This window comes from Mytilus edulis, chromosome 1 (genome assembly GCF_963676685.1).
Source record: "Mytilus edulis chromosome 1, xbMytEdul2.2, whole genome shotgun sequence".
In the NCBI taxonomy this organism is placed as follows: domain Eukaryota; kingdom Metazoa; phylum Mollusca; class Bivalvia; order Mytilida; family Mytilidae; genus Mytilus; species Mytilus edulis.
Window position 1 is genome coordinate 11,241,400 of NC_092344.1, and position 14,942 is coordinate 11,256,341.

Below are 14,942 nucleotides of genomic sequence, written 5' to 3' on the forward strand. Positions count from 1 at the left end.
ATGAGTAACCGGATCTAAAACCATGATCTAAAGATATTAACACATTATGCTTTTCTACACGTTTCATTATATGCCTGCATATTATATGTTCCAGGATCTTACATGGTACTGGTGTTATCGATACAGGTCTGTACTTCTCAGCAGCATGTTTATCACCTTTTTTTGAAAACGCATGAATCGATATGGTTGCGTTGATCCAGTCTTGTGGAAGGGTTTCAGTGTCTCTACAATGGCATGTTCAAGAATATTGGACATTTCCAAGCGAGATAACCCAAGTTGATTAAGATTTTTTTTATAAAAACTCTGATAGTTTTAAATAGCTCACCGAGATATAATTTTTCTATGAAACATGATATCTCGTATTTGTATTTATTTTAAGTCTTCATAATTTTGGTAAATTGACATAACCTCGGGTTTGAATGTATCTGTGTTATCATATTGTTCATTTTTAATCGAAATATACCACGGTTTATCAAATTCATAAACAAAAACGTCATTTTGATACATTTTCCCGTTCAAACCTCTAAAAATTCGATAGAATTTTCAATAAAAATTACCACTTTTTATTTCTAAATAATGAAAGTGGGCAAGGCAGAAACTATTATAAAGTCAACCTTTCTATTATGTCGATCCATTTGTATACCGTACATACGACATCTGTCGAATGGAGGTTTGGAATTTGCATTTCAAAATGCAGTTGACAACAGAAAAAATTGATTTAAAATATTTTTTTCTTAATAATTCGATTGTTTCATCATTTTTCAGTCTTATCTGCTATGGAAAAATTAACTGCGACGAAAATGGAATTTTTATGATATTTTTAAAGCATGAACCCATAGTCAAAGGTACAATAACCACAATAGAGACAAAGGGAAACATTAAAAAAAAAATATGAATGTTATTTCAAATGGCTATTGACAACAGTAAATGCTGACTTAATTTTTTTTTTTGAAGAATCATATTTGGAAATCCTTCTCAAAGTTCACTTGCAATGGAATTTTTTTATCACATTTAAGGTAAAAAAGATATATCAATCGGATAATTATTTATAAGATTTGTCAACGACATATCACGGGTTCTGATTAATGTAAAAAATTAAATGCCCTTCATTCTTGTGCATGATGGATTTTTGGAAGATTGCTGTCGGTCCTGGTGTAATTTAACTTCCCCATTCTTTCAAAATTCTGTTTGGAAATCCATCTGGTCCAGAAGCTTTTGATGGGTATATATTTTTTAGCAGTTTTTCTATTCCCTTTTATGTTGTTATGAGGTTAGGTATAGTTTGCTTAATATGCTTTGTTGTGTCTGGTATTGTTGTGGATAATGGTAATGCGCGCAAACGTAATGCACCGGTTCTAAGATTAAGATGTGTCATTGTTAGGTTAGCTGAATAACAAGAACTTGGGAAGTATATATTGAGGCAAGCTAAAAAATGAAAATGATGATATTACTGAGTCTTACATCCCTTGTTGCTCAGTGCTCAAAGTACGAAAGAAATAAGATCAAATAAGGCGAGTAAAGAAAAGATGAAAATTAAATACCCGAAATCCTTAGAAAAGTGTTTTGACAAAGTTTAATTGACAAACTTGAAAGCATGAACAATCATATTAGAAATAGACAAAGTAAATGTTGCTCTATTATTTTTATGTCATTTATTTTTCACGTGCTTCTTATTCCGTGTTTATGATTTATCAAAATTACATTCAATAAACCTCTGGACAAAAATCCAAATGTTGACTTTTGCTCAACAATCAATTGATGATTTATTTGTTTGTCAATAACACGCTATACGGATCTGTAATAAATATAAAGAGGAGGGACTCGGAGGACGTAACACATGTAAGGCTGTGTAAGTATCATTAATTCAAGGTGGTTTTTTTTTGCACTTTCTTATTTGTATTATTAGTAGTCCACCTAATAGGTTCTCAGTCTCTAATAACGGACTTCTGATATTTATTTATATAGTATTTTTTTAATAGAAAAATATCAATTCAGCTTATTTTGCTTAAAATTATTTTGTGGTAAGTAGTTTTATCTTTGAAACGTTTCTTGCAGAAACGATCTACCAAAGCCTTACAAGTCCATCAGCTAATCATGTGACAGCAGGAGAATGGCAAATGTGCATGTACTTTTCCTCTCTGTGTTGTTATTTATTTTTTCTGTTTCTCAGTCTGTTAAATACAAGCCAACATGGAATTCTTTAGATTCAAGACCACTGCCATCATGGTATGATGAGGCAAAACTCGGCATCTTTATTCACTGGGGTGTCTTTTCTGTTCCTAGTTTTACTTCTGAATGGTTCTGGTACTATTGGAAAGGACCCAAACCACAGAAGTCAGCAGTTGAGTTCATGAAGAAAAATTTCCGGCCAGGCTTTACTTATGCTGATTTTGCATCACAGTTCACCACTGAATTTTATAACCCTAATGAATGGGCAGATATTTTTGCAGCATCTGGTGCAAAGTAAGTGCCATTGAACAGTGCCAGTGGTCCATGCACTCCTTCTCCTTAAAATATATGAGGGAGGGAATGCCCTTTGCTGTCAGACGTCAAACAGTAATTGTTCGCTATTGTTAGCTTCAAATTGCTTAAAATTTTACCGTGATTCTTCTTTTAAACATTTAAAGTGACCAGAGATAGTCTATAATATATACAAATATATCAACAAATATTGTGTATATAACCTCAGATTTTTTATTTCAACATAATGATTTAGCACTTATAAAGGGTAAACGGACAGAAAGTGACTAGTCACAGGACATAAAGTCACAAATTTGATAGGACAAAAAGTCACAGGACAAAAAGTCTCAAATAATTTTTTGACAATTGTTTAAACATGTTAAATATCTTTTGAAATATTTTCTTTTTATAACATATATTCATTTTTAAGTTGAGGAAATTGCTAATAAAATTTGATAAATGAAAATGTATTAAATTTGAATCATGCAAAGGATATATTTATTGGCAAAATGAAGCCATTTAAGTACAAAGCCACTTTGACATTTTGTTTTCATAACAATTATTTGATCATTATTAATATTTATTGAATACATTTTAATAACAAAGTTGCTTCATATATAAAACTTCAAGAAAATCCCCCCAAAAAAATATTTTCAAAATAAGTGTTTTTTCATTCAAAGAAAATAATCTCAAAACTAAATTTTAAGGAAAATACATTTTCTTTTGTGCCCTTTTTCTTTTAAGCTATCGGCCCTAAACCAGAAGTGGACAGACTATCACAAATGTCCTACTCAAAGATAATTAAGTACTAGTGTTGGAATACTGATTCTAGAAAGATGCTTTTGAAATTTTGAGTCCTTTTGAAAAGATTACAGCTTGAATAAAAAGGAATGAATGTTCACCAACAATTCAGGTGAATTTAACTTTATTTTGAAAATGAGTATCACAAACACTTGTTGGCGGATTTGCCATGCACTGGTCAAAGAAAAATCAAATGAAATCTATGGGAGACATTGTTTAATTCATGAATATTTCATGAGTGAACATTTTCCCGTGCAATTTTTTAATGGTTTAATTAAAAACATTAAGTTGGTATTAAATACACATATTTGATAATACACATCTGTGTTTAACCTATTTGAAATAATACACATATACAGTTGCAATATTTCCAGAGGTGCTATCCAGCACACTGATTATTATACTATTTAGAAACTGGAACTATGATATTTCAGGTATTTTTTTGTGAAGATTGAGATAAGTATATTGAGCTTTTTGTCATGTATGTGTCAATTTCATTTAGTTGCTGTCTCAGATATGTAAATCTAACATCTTGCTTTATTGAAATATATTGTAGATATATTGTTTTGACAAGTAAACATCATGAGGGATTTACCAACTGGCCATCGAATTACTCTTTTAACTGGAATTCTAATGCTTCTGGACCAAGCAGAGATCTTGTTGGTAAGTATATCCATAATCGACAAGGAAGGGAATTCTGAACAAAACTACATGTATGTTCCACAAAGCCCTTAGATATAAATGGTATGCTGAATGTTGTGGGTTATAGTTTTGGATTATTGGGGTTCATGTATAGAAAATAAATTAAAAAGAAAATATTGTACAGGGTTTGTACATTAAAAAAAAGGTTGTTATGGTTAAATTTGTAAAGACCTGAATTTCAGGTATTGAGAATTATACATATTTACTGTCTCATGAGATTGTTGCTTAAATACATGTAAGTTGTCAGCTGTTAAAACAGACACTGATTGTTTTAGTAGCACAAAAACATGTTTTCAGTGACATTTATGTTTTAATATTTTCCTATTTTCAGGTGAATTAGCTAATGCCATTAGAAGCAGGACTGCCATTAAATTTGGACTGTACCATTCTCTATATGAATGGTTTAATCCACTATATCTCCAAGACAAAGAGTCAAATTTTACTACACAGAATTTTGTTATGGTATATTAAACTGATTTATTATTATATATTTATAAGTTGCAAAACTTGTTTCCCAATCCACTATAAATAAATATGTTTAAACTAAACTGATTTAAACCAGATTGCTCCAAGGTATTATAAGCGGTATTAAGGTTATACAACTTAATTAAAAACCAGATAATGGCATTTTGCTAGATTTCAAATAGAAGCGATTGATTGATGTTTAACACCACATTTAGCACTATCTACAATTTCATGTCATTCATCTTTTAATGGTTGAGGAAGCCTGGGTGCCTGGAGAGAACTACAGACCTTGTAAGAAAAAACTGACACTCCTTGTCAATTAAGATTGGAGTGGACGGCACCTGTTACATGCAGGATTAGATCTCACAACCTCAATGTTGATAGGCTAGTGATACAGTAGTTGAATAACTTAGACCACTTGCAATACGCATAGACCCTTAAAAAGAGGGTAAGAATGTTTAATCAGTTTGTAATGTAATTCTGTTATTACTTTCAGCACAAGACCATCCCAGAACTGTATGAAATTGTCAACAAATACAAACCAGAAGTTGTGTGGTCTGATGGAGATGCTGGACCTGATACATACTGGACATCTAAGGAATTCTTAACTTGGCTGTATAATGAGAGGTAACACACATGTCTTAAGATTCAAGTTTATACATTTTTATGTCCCACCTATGAAAGTAGACGGGCATTATGTTTTCTGGTCTGTGCATCCGTTAGTTCATCTGTCCTGCTTCAGGTTAAAGTTTTTGGTCAAGGTAGTTTTTGATGAAGTTGAAATCCAATCAACTTAAAACTTAGTACACATGTTCCTTATGATATGATCTTTCTAATTTTAATGCCAAATTGGATTTTTTACCCCTATTTCTAGTGTTGTTCCGATGATCGGAATAAGTCGGAAATCAGTTGGTTGGGCCTGGTGATGTCGATAATCGATTGGGATTTTGTTTAATCGATTGTCTTTAAAGTTTCCGGACTTTAAGGTTATCAACTTCCGGTCTGTTTGCGGTTTGCATTTTATATGCGCAGTCAAATAAATAATAACAAAAAATATCAGAATCGATGACAATAACAATGTCAAACATCCTAAATGTATAATTAAAGACATAACCAATTTCCTTCTTTATAAACGTGACAAATGCATTGACTATAAATATTTGCAGATTGATGGAATGTTATTTAAAATTAATAACTTTGTATGAAATACTTTCTTCCAATACCGGTAGATTCTACTTGTTACTTGAGAGCGTACATAAAATCATTCTGATTTTAGACAAAATAATTTCTTAGCTTCATTAGAACGTGTTGCAAATTGCTTTTTATTAATGTTTTATCCATTTGTAGCATCAAAAACGTCATATTCCTTTCCAAACTGCTTGCCAAATATCGTTTATTTTTGTAAATTTTCCGAAAATTGTCTGCCATATTGAAAAATGAAAGAATCACGAATCGGATACTGTTCAACTATGTAATAATTCGGCATTCTTGCAATTATAAGTTCAGACGCACGAATGACACAATTGACAGAAAAATAATGATCACAAAAGTGAAAAAAAGCATTCTACACGAATTAACAGACATTGGCTTTGTTTACTGTATATATTATAATGCAAATGCATTGTTTTATTTTTTTCTGTTAATCTTAAATTTTTTAAAGTTAAAAAATTTCATATATCTTTTCTTAATTAGAAGCACTTAAATGTTTATACAGCTATGTTATATTGAAATTGTATTGTGAGTTACACTATTGAAATTTAGAAATGTTAGTGTCACTGTTGGTAATTAATGTTGTAATTATGAGATAAAATATGTTCAATATGAATCTTGATTCTTATTAATTAATTGTTTTAACTGCTAAATAAATAGTTATCAAAGGTACCAGGATTATAATTGAGTACGCCAGAATATATGAAAAGGAAACACAAGATCAAATATGAATATATAAACTCTACAATGATATGGAATATACACATTAGACATGTACAATGAGACTAAATGCATGATTTCATTTTAAAAAAAAAGGCAAGGTATTATGATGCGATTATAACCGATAGTCGGTTGGTTGCTGTCAACCGATTGTAATAGATAATCGGTTGGTAATTTCAACCGATTATCCAACACTACCTATTTCACGGTCTACTGAACGTAGAAAGTGATCGTGCAAGTGGGGCATCCGTGTACTGTGGACACATTCTTGTTTGATGTTTTAATGATAACATAATGCTAAAATACATTTTATCAATCAGGAAAAAATATTTAGATTTATGTGTTTCAAAAGTAAATGATTAATATTTAACATTTTTTTCAGTCCTGTAAAAGATACAGTAGTAACCAATGATAGATGGGGTAAAGGTTGTGCATGTAAACATGGTGGTTATTACACATGCCAAGATAGATATAATCCAGGTATATTATGTATTAATCTGTCTTAAAGTAGGTGTTTTCTTAGAGGTGCATCTATTGGGCTTTGCTCATTGTTGAAGGGCATGAAGGCTGTACGATATGGTGACCTATAGTTGTGAATTTCTGTGTCTATTGTTAAGAGTTGTCTCATTTACAATCATACCATATCTTCTTTTTCTATTCCTATGTTTCGGACACCTTAACTTGTGATTGCTGATCTTTTCCAGAATTAAATTTGGTAATTTATCTGTCATAAATTGTTCAGACGTCAATAGGGTGCAGTATATCTGATTACAAAGACATCGGCATAAATCTAAATGTAATCTAAATGTTGACAACATATGCTTATTTAAGAGTGTGCTATGTACCTTCATCATGCAAAGTTCTGATTGAAATTTTCTGTTAAATATAGATTTAAGAAAACCATATTGCAAAGAGCACAATTCAAAAAAGTATTCACTTTTTAAGAATTTTTTACAGGTACAAAACAGAATCATAAATGGGAGAATTGTATGACTATAGATCGAAGGTCATGGGGTTACAGAAGAAACACAAATCTTAATGAGTTCCTCAGTGTCCATGAAATTATATCTACTCTAGCTTCCACTGTAAGGTAAGATCATCCTAACTACTAGTATTTTAAAATTGTCATTTCAACTTTTAACAATGGTCATTTTAATGTTTTTAACTAACACAATAATCATGACAAAAAATATATGAGATCAAAGTCAAAATGAAATTTGAACCCATTTGCAACCACAATCATACAATAAGAGGTAAAATCAATATTCCTTATGTTTCAACCCTTATAGTTTCCATTGAAAACCTTACCACTCTCTTATTTCTCCATTAGTATCAGGACATTCTCAATAATTTCTTCAAATTTACAGTGCTTGAACTCACCATGTTTTATTTCACATCTCTCGATAATGACAAATCTTATGGTCGAAAACGCTTAAACAATTTGCTCCAACCCAGACCAAACTTAATGTCAGAATCAAAAATTTATTAGAACATCTATTAAAAAATCATCTCTCTTGAGTGGTCACTTTTGATATTCTGCAGGAATGACTGCCTAGTACAGGTTTGACTGTAGATTTATCTGGTGAACATTAAGTCATCTGAGAACCTTTGTCTGATAGGTGTACGTTATATGGCAACACTACTAATTTCACAAGCAAACTACATCTTTTGCAAGAAGAAATTTAACTGAAATATTAATTGATTTCCTGTGCTTGATAGAATTTTTTGGGGTCTTTGTGGTTTGCTTATTGATTCAGCTTTTCTTTATGACAAAAGTCCTTTAGACATATCATTGTCAGAATAATCCAGTGTATATTACTGTGTATAGCAAGGAGCATTTGTTTACATCCATATTATCTTGTTGCACAGTTTATAAATTCAATTGTATAGTTATTTGTTTATATAGCTGTGGAGGTAATATGCTGATGAATGTGGGACCAACAAAGGAGGGGAAAATAATCCCATTGTTTGAAGAGAGACTGAGAGATTTAGGAAAGTGGTTGAATGTAAATGGAGAGGGTATATACAGTACTGTACCATGGAGTCACCAGAATGATACTGTATCTAAGAATCTTTGGTAGGTTTTTAAAGTCAGAAAAAATCTCAAACTTAATGCAATTACATTTACTGTATCACAAAAGTCTACTATGTGTCTAACCTATATTAAGAGTGGTTACTTTTAGGCCTTTAATGAACATAAAAACACAATAACTTTGACATATAATTGTTTACTTTTTACACATTGTGACTTAAATGGAGAGTGTGTGATTGTCTCTCATACCACATCTTATTTATATAAGATACCTGTTCAAATATTACTTGATACCTGGCTAATTTGACATAAAATTCCAATGTAATTAGATTGAAGAAGAAAAGTATACTCTGTGGATTTCATGAATAAATTCAAATGTGCAGAATTTGGAAGGAAACCAAATATCCACTTAATTCATTAACTGACAAAGGTGGTACGTATAAAATAATGAATACACAGTACAATAATTATTAAACGATTTTTACAGGTATACCATGAAGAACTCAGGAAACAGTAAAGTAGTATATGCTATACTTTTATCCTACCCTGAAGATCCTGTCCTAATGTTAGGAGCACCCATCCCATCACAGACCACAGAAGTCACTATGCTGGGATATCCTAATAGTTTTAAATGGATCTCTGGACCAGGAGGTCAAGGTCTATACATCACTATCCCTACAATCCCTTGGAATATATTGCCTTGTCAATGGGCCTGGGTGCTGAAAATAACAGAATTGGAAAACTAATATCTTGCTCTAGATAGTAGATACCTCAAATTTAAGTGCAATGATGGACATACTTTTGCAATTTTCATATTTTATAGAATCTCATGTTTTTGAATTTATTCATGAGGAAATTATTTAATGAAATGGTCTACATTTATAAGCAGAAAGTTATAAATACAGATAGATAAAGAAATTAGGTTTTGTTGAGCTTTTAGGTTGAAATTTAATCACAAGCTAGAACTTTGGTTATTCATTGAAGATATTATAATGTTTACTTTTTCTTTTGTGAATTTGCCATTTATATTTGGTCATGATTTCAAATTTAAAGTGAATGCATAAAGTTCTGAGAGCATAATTTATGAGATTATTTGATATTTTTCCAAAGTATTGCCTATGCATATTAATTTATTTATTACTGTCATTTTTGGCATTTAGCTCTTATTTTATAGAAGATTTCACTTTAATCAGTAGATTTAAGATCTTTTTTCCGTCCTTTTCTTAACATTGAGAAAAACTATAAAAATGATCTGTTTATGTAGTGTTTATTCAAAATATTCAAAAGAGACAAATTTATGTAAATTTTGATTATCCAACTTTTATGAAATGCCTAAAAATAAGAGAATTCTTAATAAAACATTTTGAAAGTACAGTTGTAGGTTACACTCTTACATTCCGTATATTTTTCTATGCATTATTTGATATTCATTGTTATATGGTTGTAGTTTGATATATATTTTTTTACTTCTCTCTTTGTAAACCTTTTGATACAAAATAAATGAAATGAAACCTTGTCTTGTGTCAAATATTCTTAATGTTTATTTTGGGATATTTTGGTGTTGACTGTTTATTTACTATAATACTTTTTGTGACTGTGGATTTGTTTATTTTCATTATGACAAGACCTACCTATTGTATTTATTGTTAACTTGTTCTCGTCCTGAATATGCATGAAATATTTGCCACTAGACGTTAAGCAATATGTTCATGGTTTCTTATATTTTGTGAATTAAAGAAAATTGATATCCCCCTTATAATACTGAATCTGCAGTAATTTGTCCATAACTTTCTTAGATACAAGATGGTTTAGGGCTTGCTATGTTGCTTAGACACCAGTCTATTGGTATTAGAAAAGTAATGAACAGATTGATAGAATCTATCAAAGATTGACTTATATACATCAAATTACAAAAAAAAATATAAGAAGTCCTTTACACTCATGCTCAAATTATTATATTAAAGTATGAATTTAATTAGATCAGTGAAAAGAAATCTGCAAGTTTCTTATTCTTATTATGGCCCAGTTATGGGCATTATGTTTTCTGGTCTGTGGGTATGTTCTTTCATTCATCTCTCCGTCCGTCTGTCTGTCCAGCCTCAGGTTAAAGTTTTTGGTCAAGGTAGTTTTTGATGAAGTCCAATCAACCTGAAACTTAGAACACATGTTCCCATAGATATGATCTTTCTAATTTTAATGCCAAATTAGAGGTTTGACCCCAATTTCACGGTCCAGTGAGCATAGAAAATGATAGTGTGAGCTGGGCATCTGTGTACTATATGGACCCATTCTTGTTTTTTTATTGAATGCAATATTTGTGGAAGTGACTTCAAGTCAATTCTATTGAAGTTCTATAAATCTGTTCTTATGTTGTCAGTTAGTATTAGAAATTGTGTCCAAACCAGAAAATAATCTTTTTATCAAAATCTCTTCGCTGCAGTCTTATAGACTAAAAGAGGAGGTGTGGTATGATTGTTAATGAGACAACTATCTACAAAAATTTACCTTACACTTCCAATTACCAAATTCTACTAGCAAATATCTTAAACATAGAAACATTTTAACCAAGTTACACATAATAAATCCTTTTCAGCTGCTGCTTCAAATAGATCATAAAGAAATAGTTACATTGTGGATGGTCAAGTCAGGGTGGCTTTGTCACAGCACTGCAAATGCTTTGGGTTTTTTTTCCATTTCTTTTCCTTTTAAGTTAATCTGAACTTAAAACTATATTGAATGATCAGCAATACATGATACAAAAATGTCAATATGGCCCAAACAATTAAATGACACATGAAGGAGTAATTGCCCTTAAATGACTTATTTTTGTCTTGCCTGAGATGTTGGAATTACTATCTGGCTGCAGTAGTGGTAGATATTATGGACATAATTGTGCAAATCGTGATACAAGCATGAAATTTGGTATAGAGGTTGACTAAATGATACTAAAAAAAATCCGCTGCTGGCCAGAAAAAAATTTCATTTTTTCAAGATGGCCACCACACATTTCGGAAATGGCGTCATTACAAATTGACAATAATTCGTTAATCCTTTAAAAAGTGTGTTATATGTTAAATCCAATGTTAGATTTGATAAAATGTAAATGACAGTTCCTAAATTACGACTAGACAATACATTAATGAAACTAAAGGTGACTTCCGGTTTCAAAATGCCAGCAAAAAGGTAAAAAATTTCAATTTGTATACTTTAAAGCAACTTCACGAGGGATGTATAATCCAATGTAAGTTATGATAAAACGTTAAAAAAAAAAGTTCCTAAGAACGACGAAACAACACATAAATGAAGAACAATAGTGACTTCCGGTTCCAAAATGGAGGCAAATACGTAGAAAATATTTTTATTATTTCCATCAACTTAACAAGTGTTAACTCTTTGTTAAGTTTAAATGCCTAGTTTGGTTAGAAAGACAGGTTGCTTATTTTATAATTATCTGATAGTTGCCTATACAACAACCCGTTCAAGGAAGACCAGAACGGTAGCATCTACAGTTACCAACACAGCTCGGTTTTCGGCTCCGCATTTCAAATTTGTCTGACACGAGGATGCAACGGCAGTCAAAGAAATCCATTTTGGTTTCCAACTGTCATTGATTCTTTCTTTCATACAACCACAGTGTTCATGACTTGGAACACGTACCTGTCGAATACCTGAATCAGGCTGAGCCCAAGCAACTCCTTCTTGATATACTTCTCTTTTGATATGCTCTGGAAAAGAACCTCTTGTAGGCGGAATTGCATCACAATGCCGCTGCTTCCTGGCAAACAATTCACATCGTGCCTCGCTCCGTACTTAAGCCTAAAAAAAGCATCATTTACATCTGGAAAACCTTCCATTGTTAGCCAAGCTGACCTTTTGCCTTTCTCATGAAAATTCGACAAAGTGCCACATCCACTAAATGCATGGACGAAAGGAAAAGCAGCTACACAAGGACCAAACGCCTTTGATATGTCACGTGCAAGAAGCCATCAAAAGTCGTTATTCCTTCCATAAACCTATCCGCAATTTGTTCTACCTAATTTTGCGATTGCTGCAATTCTTGATACTATTACATCTGTGTCAGTACTACCTAAAATTACATTTTACAACACTTTTCATAATCATGCTGAACATGGACAAACATTCGTGTATCTGCTTCTTCATGATTACAAGGGGATAGATAGCAAGTATCTTTATTGAAATTGCAAAGAATATTTTCACCATGAGTTACATACACATTTGTATTAGTCTCTTAAGAAGCAATTTTGTCATCAAGAAACTTGAACAATTCGTTTTGTTGTCATCTTCACAGAGAAAACTACTACATACCCTTGGTGTTCTACCAGAACCAACACCTTTCTATCTGGCACAAGAACCTTGTCTTTGTCTTGTCACAGCCTTTAAATTATTTATTTAGTAAACATCAAATACAATGTCTACTTTTGAATACTTATCGATGCAAGATTTTACATAAGGCAGTATGACATCATTAGCATAATCATCAAATATTTTGCCCAACTTTGTAAACTGGAATTAACCATTGCTGCCCCACCAACGATAAATGCGTCCGAATTCGGATCAGCAAATCGCAGAATGTTTCAAGTAAACCCATTTGCAGCGAATTAATACCACTATTTCAAGTGACATCCTGAGATAAAGATGGAGGAGCAGTTTGGTTTCTATGCATAAAGAAATATTCCAAGTAAACTGTCTACTGTGACAAGAGATGAAAAGTCTAGAAAAGATATCGCAATCACTTTTAAGGTTCTCTAGCTTTGTTTTTGACAAAGACATTTCCAGTTTCATTTTGCGGCCAACATAGGAAGTTGTTCTTTTTTATTTGGTTATAAAAAGCAGGTTTTCGTTCGTTTTGCATTTGCTTCAAAAGATCTTCGTATTGTTTAGACCAATATCTTGGAGTTTATTCACATATCTTACCTGTTTCCCAATCAACAATTTCCTAAATGAAGTATTTTTTTTTTACAAATCTGACGACTCTTCCAGAAATGAATTTCCAAACTCGCTCATACTTGCAAAGCCTTTAAAGCTGTTTAAAGAAATCTTTTTGTGTTTTCGTAGAGTCTTCATTATGTCGTTCGTCTGTTTTAGAATGACCCAAACCACTAGATCTTTCAAATTAATCTTCTAGTATACTGACTCCTGGTCCAGCTACCATCCATTTGTCTAAACGAGATCTTCGGTTAATCCTATGGCACCAATATCGCCCTTTACAATTGCATTCTGTTTTTGTGCCTGATTAATTGTGTTACAAGAAAGAATTTACTGGTCTTACGTACAGTGAAATTATCATTTTCAAATTCTATTGCCACCTGTGGGTGATGTTCAGGAAGGGAAGTCATATCTAGGATATGAGTCGGTAACGATCGAGCATAATTTACATGATCAAGACCTAAAATAATACGCTATCATGCTCTATATGGACTGTCTAACTCATGAAATGAGCATAATACCAAAATCAGAAGAAGTTCTAAATTATAATTGAACGCCAGGAATTAAACTATGGTCGAGATGACTCTATTTCCTTACACCAGTCTTTTAAATCATTGAACATCACAGAGTCATGACATAATTATATATTCTGAGTTTAGCAATTAACAAATTAACAATTTTTAAGCAAAATACATGCAGTTGTCTGATGCGCCTGTCTAGTCCTAGGTACATTTGAACATACATAAAAAGAATCTGCCGTTCTTGGTGTTGCAATATGCTTCAGTAAGACAACATGTCTATCCCCTATCACGCAATATATCACCCAGAGTTTTATAAAAGTCATTTCAATGTGCAATCCACCAAACATGACGATACACATATATTTTCCTTACAAATCAGGCCATTCCCACTGAATTTGCTTAGGCATTTCCAAAAGTGGCTGATCTGCAGTTACATTTGATGTTTCTCCAGATTAACCACATTTTCGCCTAAACCATCGAATACCTGAGAATTGCCTGGTAGTGCATACAAATCGCTCTTGATGTCTATAAATAGTTTGCACATGCGCAAAAGTGTGAAACACATGTGTTTCATAACCTTGAAAAATGTTATTAAACCAATTCATAATATCATTAGATGTCCAAAACCACTAAATATATAGTAAATAGCTCAAATGTTTTTGAAAGAATTTTGTTACATTTTCACGCATGCGCAAATACTGGATCTGTCAAATATTCATTTTTAATAAATATGTGATGTAAGGAAGGTAGCCACCAAACCTAGTAATTGGTTTTTTCTAAAAGAAATTCAAAGAAAAGATTTTCAGAAAAATCAGTATTTTCAAACTAAAGAAAACAGCCATTTTAGGAAATGGCCGTGGCCATCTTGAAAAAAATAATTTTTTTAATGGCCAGCAGTTATTTCTTACAAAGTATATAATAATCACTGTGCTTAAACGGCTGTGGGTAACTTAAGTTACCCACAGCCCAAGATGGCGGACTCTAAACTCGTTGATATTTAATTCATACAAAATGTACCTTTTGCGACGTTTTTCATGCAGAATGTAAATATTTATAGGATTATTGAATAAAGAAATGACTAACAA

At 31.9% G+C, this 14,942-nt stretch overlaps 1 protein-coding gene across 1 annotated transcript; it reads left to right on the plus strand.

Annotated features, from left to right (window-relative positions):
* The first annotated feature begins 2,079 nt into the window (after positions 1–2,079).
* On the plus strand, positions 2,080–9,904 carry LOC139523973 (alpha-L-fucosidase-like). Its single transcript, XM_071318474.1, has 8 exons — positions 2,080–2,463; positions 3,818–3,924; positions 4,295–4,425; positions 4,925–5,055; positions 6,740–6,837; positions 7,315–7,447; positions 8,264–8,434; positions 8,877–9,904. Exons 1-8 carry the CDS (start codon positions 2,111–2,113, stop codon positions 9,133–9,135), a joined length of 1,383 nt encoding a protein of 460 aa, XP_071174575.1. The 5' UTR covers positions 2,080–2,110; the 3' UTR covers positions 9,136–9,904.
* The last annotated feature ends 5,038 nt before the right edge of the window (positions 9,905–14,942 follow it).

What these genes read in the sequence shown, in the direction of transcription:
- LOC139523973 (XM_071318474.1), top strand. Translation starts at nt 2,111, where the DNA reads ATGGCAAATGTGCATGTACTTTTCCTCTCTGTGTTGTTATTTATTTTT. An exon ending in CTACACAGAATTTTGTTATG is followed by an intron (nt 4,426 to 4,924) that starts GTATATTAAACT and finishes TATTACTTTCAG; the next exon opens with CACAAGACCATCCCAGAACT. An exon ending in ACTCTAGCTTCCACTGTAAG is followed by an intron (nt 7,448 to 8,263) that starts GTAAGATCATCC and finishes TTGTTTATATAG; the next exon opens with CTGTGGAGGTAATATGCTGA.